Here is a 14,139-nt window from a genome sequence, read left to right on the forward strand (position 1 = left end):
AGGAGACAATGAGGAAACAACAACAACAACAATAGAGAGGAGACAGCGAGGAAACAACAACAACAACAACCACAGAGAGGAGACAACAAGGAAACAACAACAACCACAGAGAGGAGACAACAAGGAAACAACAACAACCACAGAGAGGAAACAACGAGGAAACAACAACAACAACAACAACAGAGAGGAGACAACGAGGAAACAACAACAACAACCACAGAGAGGAGAAAACAACAACAACAGAGAAGAGACAACAAGGAAACAACAACAACCAGAGAGAGGAGACAACGAGGAAACAACAACAAAACAACAACAACCACCACAGAGAGGAAACAACAAGCAAACAACAACAACCACAGAGAGGAGACAGCGAGGAAACAACAACAACAACAACCACAGAGAGGAGACAACGAGGAAACAACAACAACAACAGAGAGGAGACAACGAGGAAACAACAACAACAACAGAGAGGAGAAAACGAGGAAACAACAACAACAACAGAGAGGAGAAAACGAGGAAACAACAACAACCACAGAGAGGAGACAACGAGGAAACAACATCAACCACAGAGAGGAGAAAACGAGGAAACAACAACAACAACAACCACAGAGAGGAGACAACAACAACAACAGAGAAGAGACAACGAGGAAACAACAACAACCACAGAGAGGAGAAAACGAGGAAACAACAACAACAACAACCACAGAGAGGAGACAACAACAACAACAGAGAAGAGACAACGAGGAAACATCAACAACCACAGAGAGGAGACAACGAGGAAACAACAACAAAACAACAACAACCACCACAGAGAGGAGACAACGAGGAAACAACCACAGAGAGGAGACAACGAGCAAACAACAACAACCACAGAGAGGAGAAAACGAGGAAACAACAACAACAACAACAACCACAGAGAGGAGACAACAACAACAACAGAGAAGAGACAACGAGGAAACAACAACAAAACAACAACAACCACCACAGAGAGGAGACAACGAGGAAACAACCACAGAGAGGAGACAACGAGCAAACAACAACAACCACAGAGAGGAGACAACGAGGAAACAACAACAACCACAGAGAGGAGACAACGAGGAAACAACAACAACAACAGAGAGGAGAAAACGAGGAAACAACAACAACAACAACCACAGAGAGGAGACAACAACAACAACAGAGAAGAGACAACGAGGAAACAACAACAACCACAGAGAGGAGACAACAAGGAAACAACAACAACCACAGAGAGGAGAAAACGAGGAAACAACAACAACAACAGAGAGGTGGCAACGAGGAAACAACAACAAAACAACAACAACAACCACAGAGAGGAAACAACAACAACAACAACAACCAAAGAGAGGAGACAACGAGGAAATAACAACAACCACAGAGAGGAGACAACGAGGAAACAACAACAACAACAACAATCACAGAGAGGAGACAACGAGGAAACAACAACAACAACAACAATCACAGAGAGGAGACACAATACAATACATGCGGGAAACATTTTATTGTAACATCTATTTATTTAAGACGTTCAGGTGACAAAGATAACATTACATTAAAGAACGACATCGTTCCATATTTTAAGAAGACGGAGCTTCACCTTTTTTCCCACTCTGATTTCACCCATGCTGTCTCATGAGGCAGGACGTGACTTCGGCCCTCACAGCCAGAAGCTCCTGAATCTCTTCCTCTCTCCAGTCTGCAGACGTCTTTGCTCTCGTAAATGATCCTTCTTCTTCAACCTCGCATGTTTTTAATCTTCCTGTTCTGTGTCGCTCTTCTGGTTTCACACCGGTCACATGATATAAAAGTCATCACCCCGCCCACTTACTCACCGTGAATGTTCCAGCCTTTTACCTGCTGCGGTCACACATTGGCTCAACCCGACTTCTTCCTGACATTTGGATGGAAAAAGTCTGCATAAAGTCGGGATGAAAAATGTGGCCGTTCACACATGCAGCCCACCAGGACAATGTGGGGAAACATTCAGGAACACAGAGAAGGTGTGAAAGGAGCTTCAGTCTTGCGTGTGTGTAAAACTTAAAGTTACACCTTGTTAATGATGCCTGACGAGGTGTTCATGATCAGGGATTATGGACCATGTGGAGGCGTCTGCAGAGTACATTTGATGAAGCACACATCAAAGTATTTCTGCAATTTAAAGACCAGTCACCGCGTGGGCCAATCAGGACGCATCGTCTCTTCAGAAAGTTCCTCTAAATATGGCCGCTGTCTCAGCATTTGTGTCCTCTCACAGTGTTGACCTTTAATTTGCCCCCCCTGCTGGGACAATCAGGTGAATGTCTGAACATCAGGATTCACCATCAGACCTGTTTAATGTGAGCAGCAGCCTGAGATCACATTAGTTAAATATGTGACATTTAATCAGAGCGCCCTCATTAGGTCAATCAGTGCAGGTTTAAGAGCAGAGTTCAGTTTTATGTCAATTTAAGACTTTCATCAGAATAATGAGTTTTTATCAGTTAAATTCTGATAAAGAAACTTGAACTCTACAATTATCCCCCAGAGATCAATCAATCTTTATTTATATATCCATCCATCCATTCATCCATCCATTTTCCTCCTCTTATCTGGGGTCAGTTGCGGTGGCAGCAAGCTAAGCAATGTGACCTAGACACCCCTCTTCCTTGAATGTTCCTGCTCCTCCAGGGGGATCCCGAGGCGTTCCCAGGCCAGGTGGGATATATAATCCCTCCAGCGAGCTCCGGGTCTGCCCCGGGGACTCCTCCCAGTTAGACGTGCCTGGAAAACCTACACAGGAATGTGCCAAGGACACATCCTGACCAGATGCCTGAACCACCTCAACTGGCTCCTTTCCATGCAAAGGAGAAGTGGCTCTACTCCGAGCCCCCTCTTGACGCCTGAGCTCCTCACCCTATCTCTAAGGCTCCCCAATTTCATTCTTTCAGTCACTACCCAAAGCTCATGACCACAGGTGAGGGTTTGAACATAGATCGCCTGGTAAATGGAAAGCTTTGCCTTCATGCTCAGCTCCTTCTTCACCACGACAGTCCGGTACAACGCCCGCATTACTGCTGACACTGCACCAATCCGTCCTGTCAATCTCACGATCCATCTTTCCCTCACTCATGAACAAGACACCGAGATACTTGAACTCCTTCACTTGAGAAAGAGACTCACTCCCCACCCGGAGGGAGCGATCTATGGTTTTCCATCGGAGAACCATGGCCTCAGACTTGGTGGTTCTGACTCTCGTCCCAACAGCTTCACACTGGGCTGCAAACCGCCCCAGCGCCTGCTGGAGGTCACAGCTTGATGAAGCCAACAGAACCACATGGAACTCTGAGGACCCAAACTGGAAACCCTCCTTCCCCTGGCTGAACTTGAGATCCTGTCCATGAAAATCACAAACAGAATCTGTGACTATGGAGAACCCTGGAGGAGGCCAACATGCTATGGGAACATGTTTGACTTTGTGCAGAGGATGCAGACACAGCTCTCAATTTGGTCATATAGGGACCGGATGGCCTGCAGTAGCTGTCCCTCAGAACCCCTACAAGACCCCCCAGGGGACACTATTGTAGACCTTCTCCAAGTCCACAAAACACATACTGGATGAGCCCACTCCCACTCCCCCTTCAGCAATCCTGCAAGAGTTGGTCCACTGTTCCACGGCCAGGTCAGAATCTGCATTGTTCCTCCTGTATCTAAGGTTCAACGATTGGCCAGAGATCGACTTTGTTGTGGTATCATCAGATCTGCAGGCATATGTTTTGGACACTTGGGTAAAGAGAGGGGCAGAGCTGTCAACTGATCACCACCTGGTGATGAGTTGGATCAGGTGGTGGGGGAGTAGTGAGGGTGAACTAGGAACGTCTGGTAGAGGCCCCTGTCTGCGAGGTCATCAGCTCCCGTGTCCAGAATAATTTCTTGTGCATCACGGGGAGGTTCTCCGTAAGCAGCAGACGGGTACCACGGGGCCAAAAGGGCTGTGGCTTCATGGGTGTGGAAGAAAAACCCAGATGTTGGAGTTCAGGGCTGCAATAAAGACGGACTTTCTGTTGGGTCAAAGGATGTCAAACTGTTTAAGGATAGGAAAGCAGCACTTGGCTTGAGCTGCATTCATCAGGGGAGGAGAACAGCTGACCCGGACTTCAGACATCATTAGGCAATAAAAAGAACACTTTGAGGAACTCCTGAACACAACCAACGATTCCCCTGAACAGGAGGCGCAGTTCAAAGATCCAGGGGAAGCCTTGTCCTTGGCAGAGGTCGCTGAGGTAGTTTAGAAGCCAGGGCGCTGGGTGAAGATGAGATTAACCCTGAGATGCTGAAGGCTCTGAACATTGTGGGGCGTCTCGGCTGACACACCTCTTGTGTTGTGTTGTGTGGAGGTGTGGGACAGTGCCTGTTTATATATCTCCAAATCATAATGATGAACATGTGAAAGAAGTAGAAAGAAGGAGAGGAGACAAGTCACAAGGAAATTAAAGAAGAGGAGACGAAACAGGACATCCAAAGAGGAGAGGAGATGAAAGGAAGGACAAGGTGGCACAAGAGGAGAGTGAAAGAAAGAAGGGAAAAGGAAAGGAGACAACAGTTAAGAAAGGACGGAGAAAGGAAAGGAGAGCAGGATACGATGCTGAAAAATTTTGGGACAAAAAGGAGAGAAGAGTGAGAAAGGTGGGACAAAAGATGGAGAGGAAGGAAAGGAAAGGAGGAGAGGTCACAAGAGGAGAGGAAAGGAGGTGTGACAAGTTCTCGTCCTCACAGTCAGAGCCCAGGTCCCTCCCCCTCCTCACCGCCTCGACTGCCCCCCCGTACCTGTCTCTGTTTCAGTGTGATGCTGTCCGTCCTGTCTGCCTTTAATGTGCAAACATTCACACGTTCACCATCACACTGAATGAATACAATAAAGGAGGGGGGGATGCTGCAGGCCAGGAGATTATAGAGGGAGGGGGGAGTTTGTTTCATAAAGCAGAAGCTTTTATGCACAAACAGTGAAACACACATTCATCACCCTCACCTCCATTTGTCTCCCCCGGCTTACCTCCTCTCAGACGTGGAAATGTAAATGTCCTCCTCCCTCCTTTCCTCCTTTCCTCCTTTTCTCTTGTCTTTATAGTATTATGAGGATGCCAGAGAGGATGGGGGGGGGGTTAAACCAGCACGACTACTGGTTGATTTATCCTCAAACTTTTCTCCCCCTCCCTCCCCCCCCTCCCCCCTCCTCCATCTCTTCATCCCTTCTCCTCGCCGCCCGGTGACGGCTCTCCTTCCTCTTCCTCTCTCGAAGCTTAACTTCATTGTCTCTCGCCGCTCTCGGCTTTCATCTTAAGACAAAGATTTATGTAAATCTGCGGGCCGGGCGTTAATGCGAGCGCCGTGTGAGGAGTAGCGTCCCTAAATCGTAGCATTGTTGTTGAAAATGACAAGGCAGGCCGTTAATCCTACAATGCGATCATCCAAATGTGTCATAATGCCGCGTGTAGGCAGCCAATCTGAATATCACAAAGACCAAACACACCTCTCCTGCTCGCCTTCACAGCTTCTTCTTCTCTGCTCTTAAAGAAGCTGCTGCTGCCGCACACTGACGAGGAAACTCTGGAGTTTGGAGCAGACATCTCCGAGTGTGTGTGAAACAGATTACAAACAGACTACGTGTGTGTGAACGTGTGTGTGTGTGTGTGTGTGTAACAGATGAAATGAATGGATGGATTTATAAACATGTGGAGCTTGGTGTTAAAACAAAGAGCGGATCTAAAGAGGCGCATTTAGCTAACTATCAGCTAGCTTCTGTCACGGTGTGTTTGAGGGCAGCGCTGCGTTCAGGGACCAGATTGGGCCCAGGAAAAGTCAGGTGAGGATACAGGATTTAAGTTTCTGTAGAGTTTCCCTGTCCGATGGACATCTCAGATATTGTGAGATACTCTGACCCCTCTGTCTCCCCCTTCTGTCTCCCCCCTTCATTCCCTGCATTGAGTGTGTGTGTGTGTGTGTGTGTGTGTGTGTGTGTGTGTGTGTGTGTGTGTGTGCATGCGTGTGTGTTGGGGGGGATGTAGGATAGCAGCGTTGATGTAGAAGCTTAAGACCTCCTGTACCTGTCAGCAGAGAGACGACCAGCAGCTTAACTCTACCTTGCTCCTTTAATGGGGGGGGGGGGGATAAGTCTACACCTCTGATAACAGGAGGTGTGTGCCTGACTTAATCCAGCACACACACACACACACACACACACACACACACACACACAGATGCAGATGGAGAAATGCAGCAGGTTTAATTATGAGGACAGACTGACTCTAACAGAGACTCCTTCAGACAGATGAACACATGAGTGTAACTATGACAGCATGAATGATCCCAGTCGTGACCTCGTTGTCTCTGGGAGCTGCAGGGTTACACATGTTGTCTTTATAGATGAACTCACATTGAATCTATCATAACTGTGATTAACGAGCTGTCATGTTTGGAGGAGCTACCACGTGTAAATGTTTCAGATAAGACACTGACATTAAACACGTATATATGTCCTGGTCATTAATCAGATTATCACCATAGCAACAAGTTATTAAAAGATGAGTGATGATCATCATGGTTGTTTCACTGACGGGACAGACTCGTGTGTGTATTAAAGCTCTAACACAGCAGAGCTCACCTGTGACGAGCTGAAGGAAACATGCCTCATGTCCTTGATGTGCAGAACATGATGACCGTGATGCGTTCAATGACACTTCAAAGAAGAAGACGCTGACAGGCCGAAGCTCACGTTTACTGTAACCAGGCGTCCATGACACGTTAGTGACATCACAGAGAAATCAAGCTGCAGCCAATCAGAGTCAGAGACATCACACACAGCGTCACCTCTTCACCCCACCCCAGGCCCTAAGCCCCGCCCCTCAGCCCCTATTCCTACATATTAAAAATGACATTTCCTCAACTTCATCCCATCTTTTTATTTCATCGTAATACAAACATGACGAACCTGAAGCCGTCCGTCTGGAGAGAAGAAGAACAATCAGGAAGTGGTTGTACATGATCAGCTGAGACGAGCTGCTGATGGAGACACGTAGAGTTTACCACGAGTCTCCATCAGCTGAGACAAGCTGCTGATGGAGACACGTAGAGTTTACCACGAGTCTCCATCAGCTGAGACGAGCTGCTGATGGAGACTCGTAGAGTTTATTACGAGTCTCCATCAGCTGAGACGAGCTGCTGATGGAGACACGTAGAGTTTACCACGAGTCTCCATCAGCTGAGACGAGCTGCTGATGGAGACTCGTAGAGTTTACCACGAGGCATTAAAGGAGTGAAATCTACAGCACTGCTGTGTGCTACTCCTGTAACTGGCACGTGCTGTCGTGAGTGTGGGTTTAGTGTACAGTGTGTGTGTGTGTGTGTGTGTGTGTGTGTGTGTGTGTGTGTGTGTGTGTGTGTGTGTGTGTATGTGTGTGGGTGTGAATATAACTTCCGTTTCATGCTGATCAGGATCCTCAGTGTGAGTCCGAACAGAAACAAACAGACAGAGGATGAAGCTCTCGTCTGACCTCGGGGGGGAAGGGGGGGCAGGAAGTCACAGGAAGTCACAGGAAGTTAGAAATCAAAGAACTGAAAAAGAGTCAAATGAAAAAGTGTTAGAAAACTTTATACAGCACACGGAGCGATAAACGTTACATCGCTGCAGGCCGTCACTTTAAATCTTCTTCTGTACAGCGAGCGTGTATGCCCCCCCCACCACCAACACGTGCACTCAGACCACCCATGAAACCCCCCCCACCAGCAGACTCGTTTTGAATGGGTTTATTTTTTATTCATCACACCCAAGGCAGAATCAAAGTTACTAAAACTGAAGACTTTACAGTTACAGTGACAAAAACAGACCCACAATTCAAACTGCAAAGGAAAGATAAAAAACAACCTTTGTTCTATTTGAGTCAAATGCCCAGGCATTCCCCCATATTACAAATACTGCTATACTGTGACAGTAAACAAGAGAAAGGTCATATATATTCATATATATTTATATTTACTAAAACCCCGTCACCAAAAGGAAAGAAACGCTTACACATCGCCACGACGGCATTCAGAGGAACTCCAGAAGCAAACCCAGAAAGAAATACTCGTCTGTTTAAACACACATACACACACATATTATTTACCCTTGTACTTGTTCAATACTGTAAACGTAAGAAGACATGATGCATTAACCCTTTACTCTCCTGATCTGTGTCTCTGTGCGGACGCTTGTGGCTTTTTGTCCTCTGCTGGACGTTTGGGACGGACTCGTCCTTATGAGTCTCATATAGTTTATCTCTATATAGGTTAGTGCCTTTATATGTACATATGCATACATATATACACACACAGACACAGTGAGATTGTGCTGGCTGCTCCCACACATTATTTAAATCATCGTGTTGAGACGTCAGATTCATGATTTTAGGTCTTTAATTTGATGCTTCATAGAAAGAGTTGCATTTGTCTGAGACAATAAATAGGAAGATCATTATTCAAGGCACACTCATGTCTAATTGAACGGCAGCACAAAAACTGTCCCAAATAAATATCAGTAATATTAATATTATTATTATTTAAACTTTATAGTGCCAGCATTAGGAAAGCCTCGCCTTCAACCCTGAGCACTTCAGCGTCAGGAGATCCCAAGATCAACGCCCTCCAGTACCCTTTCTGTACCGCTGTGTGAGCGTGTGTGTGTGTGTGTGTGTGTGGGGAGGGCAGGATGAGGGGGGGCGGGGTCATGGAGTCTGTCTCACACTGCGCTGGTTTCACAAAGATACGTTACTCTGGTTTATAATTAATCGGCTGTCTTCACTCCCTCAGGATAAAGATGGATGTAAACTCACCCTGAGGCCTCGCCTCAGCTCCGCGCTCCTCCTCCGGTTCTGTTCTTACATAAAATGTCTTTTTCTATTGTTCAAAACAGAAATCATTCCCTCCTGGGGTAAACAGAGCTGAGCAGCTGGAAGCGGTTACTTCACTGGTACTAACCTTTTTAGTTTTCTATTATTATTATTATTTTACCCATAATTCATAGTAGGCCTGTTCAGAAGAACCGAACTGCAGTGTGGATCACGTGGTTTCAGACATCGACCTGAAGTCTCTCTCTGTGTGTTCTTCTACACGTCCTGCCCACAGCTCGCAGGGCTTCCTGTTCCTGCTCAGGTGACTTCAGTGATCAGGTCATTTTAGAATCACTATAGTAACAGATTTACCGCAGCACTCTGAAGCGTATATTTACCCCCTCAGATTAATGTTAGACTTAGGAGCAGTGGTTCAAATATAAAACTGCATTCCTCTTTAGCCTGTTGGGGGGGGGGGCACAATTGTCCCAAATTGTTCCAACAGACAGGTGATGTAAATGTTCGTGTACAGGTGGGAAAGTTCTGTCAAATAAAGAAAAGCAGTAAAGCTCACCCTGAGATGTCCCTGTGCACGCTGAATGTCTCTACTGGATTTAAATTCAGTTCAGTCTGAAGAAATATAATTGATTATAATTTATTATGGATCAGGGGTCTGTAATTCCAGTCCAGGGGGGCGGAGCCCTGCAGGTCTTTGTTCCTCTCAGGCAGGTAAAAAGTGACACCTGGTGTGAGTTCAGCCTGATGCAGCTAAATGCTTATTATAACAGAGATGGTGATACATTTAACACCCTGTTGTGTTGTGTTGTGTTGTGTTGTGTTGTGAAAGCCCCTGCCCTTTTAATATGGCAGGGTTTATAAAGACCGTGATGCTGATTGGTTAATAATTGACACGCCCACTTAATGAGGAAAAGCCTGTTTCACCTGAAAAAATGGAGAAAACCAGGGCACACTGTTTTAACAGTGAAGGTGGTCTCAGGTAGATACTCCACAGGTGTGGCTTAATGACTAACGCTGAGGGAACAAAGAGCCCCCCCCCCCCAGTCTGGGTCATATGGCTTCATGCAGAATGTAATAGAGGATGTGTGTCGGTAAGTGGAGGGGTGTTTGTGGTAGCGTTGTCAGGGCGCGGTACTTCGTACCAGTAGCAGCTGCCTTATGTGGAACATGTTATTTATTTCAGGCTGGTACAGGTGTTCTCAGGAGGAGGCGGGGTTTAAGAACCTTGGGATCCTCTTAATTTTTACATTTACTGTCACATCTGACACTCAGTGCTACATATCCAATTATATTGACATGTTTAAAGTCTGTTCATGCTACAATGCCAAAGGATTGTTGTCCGCGTATCGTCATCACACAAAATAGACAAATTCTAGCATTCTCAGTTAACGCCACCGTCAGATTGAAGATTGAACTCAGCTTCTCTTCAACACATCACACGTTAGCTTAATGTACATTTTCCTACAAGCAGCGGCCAAAAAGATTTAAGACTTAAAAGGACTTTGTCTTCTACAAAACTCTCAGGATCTCATGTGGGTTTTTAAAAAACAGAGAAATGCAAAACAAACAAAACGACTTAAAAAAATTAAAAATAAAATTGTACCTGCACATGCCAAAATACAAAATCCAATAAATACAGAAATTATTGCACAGTTAAAGGCTCCACATATGTAATAACTCAACTGACTGATTGTTTAAAAAGGAACTCCAAATGAGGCAGTTAGACAGCTTCACTCGGTGTAAAGATGGTGTTTCCACTTCTTTGTTCTCAGTTGGCAGTTTTTTAAAAACACAAAAAAACAAACATTTCAGAAAAAGAGTATCCAGCTACCCCCTGGTGTTCATGTTAAAGTCAGTGTGGCGAATGGAGTCAGATCTGGTTCAGGTTCTCTCTGCTTGTTCAATTTTGACCTCATTGGTCATCAAATGTTCTCCATGCCACTTTTTCATGTGTTTCTCCAGAGTGCTGTACACGCTGAAGGGCATTTGACAAATGTCACAGCGGTATACGTCCTTGCCGTGCTGGCCATGTGTCTTCATGTGGCGCGTGAGCTTGGAGCTCTGAGCGCAGGCGTAGTTGCACAGCTCGCATTTGTAGGGCCGCTCTCCGGTGTGGCTGCGCCGGTGCACCGTCAGGTTGCTACAGTTCTTAAACACCTTTCCACAGAACTCGCAGGTGTCGCACCTCCTGCTGTCCTTGGAGCTGGGTCGGCCGGGACCTCCACCTCCGCTCAAGTGAGGCGTGCTGCCTCCGCTGACGGTGCCGCTACGGCCTGACAGGCCGCCATCCAGCAGGTCGCCCGGAGGCGTGGAGAACCGCAGGCTGCCGTTCTCAGAGGAGTGTTCGGAGGAGGTGGCAAAGGGCGATTGTCTGGAATCAGTGAAGCCGAGGAAAGGGTCTTTGATGAAGTGCCGTGAGGCTGCGTAACCCACCAACCACTGGGAATAGACGTTCTCAGAGGGGATGTGGGGAGCTGGGGGAATGTCCAAGTCCTTCTCTATCTTGATCCTCTTATTAGAGGAGTTGGACAGGCTGGGGCTGGTGATGGGGGTGGGCTTACGGGGAAACAGGCCTGAGAAAGAGTCACCGGAGCCACAGTTCCGGCCATTAATAGTCGTCCTCTCTTCCTGCTGGTGGTGGTTCATCTCCCCAGCCACTGAGTCATCGTCCCCAGTGTCCCGCTGGCCGTCGGAGCACCTCTTAGAGAAGGGCATCCTTTTACGATTGTCAACGATCAAGTTATTGTACTGCTGTATCGAGTTGAGCCCTCCACTGTCCACCATCTTGTCCAGGGCGAAAGACGACTTCTCCTCTAAGGGTGGTTTGGAGCTGTTCTCCCTGTTCCTGTAGAACTCAGACTCCATGCTGAAGTTGGATTCTGGTCGACTCTCATTCTCGAGTTCTTCCTCTTCCTCCTCCTCCTCTTCCTCCTCATTGCCTTCACCCTGGAAGTCCCCATCCCGGTTCTTCATGCCCTCCCCTGTGACGTCACTGGTGCCCGGCTCTGGGGAGCTGGTGGTGGAGAGTCCATCGTCTGAGCGCCCCGTCAGGGACCCGGCCTTGTGCATGTGGGTCTTCATGTGTCGCTTCAGCTTGCTGGCCTGAGAGCAGGCGTGGTCACACAGCTGGCACTTGTATGGTTTCTCTCCGGTATGGCTGCGCCGATGCACCACCAGGTTGCTCTGGAACTTGAAGGTCTTTCCACAGAACTCACAGGACTTGATCTTGTTCTGGTTCTGGGGAGGGGTGGTGCTGTTTGGGGGCATCGGCGGTAAGGGGGGCGTGCTCAGAAAGGGAGATTTTGGCCCAGGCTGGAAGGGGTTGGAGTTTAGTAGTCGGTGCATAGGATTGGCCCTGCTGGGTGACAGAGGGGGCGTGGTGCTGTTGTTGTTCCCTGCCAGCTCTCGTAGCCTCCTGGAGAAGTCCATGGACTGGGACTCCATGGCCATGGGCGTCAGCCGCATCACCCGCTCAAAGGCACTGGGGTGCTGGGAGATGAGGCCCATTTCCTCTGCGCTGAGGCGTTCCAGCCGGTGGGGGTCCAGGTGGTGTCGGGGAGGTGGGCTGACGAACGGAGGTGTGTTGGGGAGGCGGTTTTCCATGAAGCCTGGCGGGGGCTCCCGGAGCAGGGGGCCCGTCATCCTCAGGAGGTGGAAGGGGTTGTTATCTCCGAGGAAGTTGGTGAGGGGGGACTGCGGGATGGAGTCATTGCCAATGGGAGGAGGCATAGAGATGCGGGGTGTGAGGGCGGTGCTGGAGGGGTTGGACTCCAGGTAGATTCTGATGCCATGGGTGTTCTGGGCGTGCTGCAGCAGGAACCAGGCGCTGGGGAAGGGCTGCTTACAGGAGGTGCAGATGTAGCTGGAGGGCTCATCCCTGCCGCCTGAAACACAGAGACACAAGTTCAGGGCTTCAGAGGAGGACATTTATTACACAGGGTTATGGACAGGTACATCGCGTACAAAAGCACTACATATAACATAGAACTGTCTGTAACAAATATCCTCCTCTCTGCACTGTGTAACCGTAAGTGTGTTTCTTTATATATCCGCTCCCTGCAGCTACAAAGGCCTCCGCTCATCGTGTTGTACGTATCTCTCTCTGACCAGTGGCTGCTCACAGTCACACCTGATCCAGGTGAAGAGCAGCTTGATCTCTGACAGGAGTGCGTGCGTGCGTGCGTGCGTGCGTGCGTGTGTGCGTGAAAGTGAATGATTTAAAAAGCCGGAAGTCCTCCAAACAGAGTCTAATGTTTGATGCCAAACTATCACTGCTGAAGAGTTATTTAAGGAACAATTATCACAGCAGCAAACAAAGCTCTCAGCTCTGCGGGGGGGGGGTCTTAAATCAATGTTTATAAAAGAGGCTTGTTTAACGGCCTCCTGCGCTGCAGAGAAACTTAACTATTCAAACTTTATATTTTAGAGATCAGCTGATAATTTGTTGTCTTATTAATTCTAATAAACGAGGAGGAAGCACAGAGAAACACACTTTATGTTTACAGTTTGTACTATTATCAGCTGATTAATGCAGTAAGTGCTTTTATGTAATACACACACACACGCACACACACACACACACACAGTGGTAATTGTGTTCTTGTAGTTATTAAATTAAAGCTCGTTGTCTCACAGTTTCACATCATTTCAGATTCTCCAGAAAACATTTCCTATTTTAATTATTTCACTTATTCTTGGCATGTACGTGTTTATGGAAGCACACACACACACACACACACACACACGCACACACACACACACACACACACACACACACGCACATTTATACATACATGTCTGCACACTGTCATTTAAAGACGTGTTTACATCAGAATGCACTACGGTGAGTAAAATGTTTTATTTTGTTCTTGTTGTCTGTAAAAAGTAACTAAAATAAAATATATACATTTTGTAAATAAACAACAAACAAATTAATAAAACTATAATTGATAAATATGAATGTGACTCCTGTATGTTTGGGTTCTGAAACACCCTCCATCTGTGTTTGAGATCAAATCATTCTTTTAAACACATTACATCATCAGTGACAAATCATAACATTTCATGTAGTTTAACGTCATTAAGAGGCACTTATTAATGTTAATTAAGAGTTAAGAGGCCTGGGCCTAACAAGCTAAGATTACCACACTACTGAACAGAAGATATTGATGAACACTTTGATCACCTTCTCTCAGTGATCTTTAATCAGAGGTCACTGAGGGAGCGCTCATGTCCTGGTGTGTGTGCACACTGCAGACCTGCT

At 47.0% G+C, this 14,139-nt stretch overlaps 1 protein-coding gene across 2 annotated transcripts in view; it reads right to left on the reverse strand.

Annotated features, from left to right (window-relative positions):
- Positions 1–7,554: 7,554 nt before the first annotated feature.
- bcl11ba (BCL11 transcription factor B a) overlaps positions 7,555–14,139 on the reverse strand; it is a 25,627-nt gene continuing 19,042 nt past the window's right edge. The window contains exon 3 of one of the 2 annotated variants that reach the window (XM_069661474.1): positions 7,555–12,760. In XM_069661474.1, the coding sequence (XP_069517575.1) occupies positions 10,758–12,760 (2,003 nt within the window). In that variant the 3' untranslated portion in view covers positions 7,555–10,757. The remainder of the gene's footprint in view (positions 12,761–14,139) is intronic. The other variant, XM_069661475.1, reaches the window with a different exon arrangement.

This window comes from Semicossyphus pulcher, unplaced genomic scaffold (genome assembly GCF_022749685.1).
Source record: "Semicossyphus pulcher isolate SPU_LCO1_2020_fin unplaced genomic scaffold, fSemPul1.0.p SCAF_14, whole genome shotgun sequence".
In the NCBI taxonomy this organism is placed as follows: Eukaryota; Metazoa; Chordata; class Actinopteri; order Labriformes; family Labridae; genus Semicossyphus; species Semicossyphus pulcher.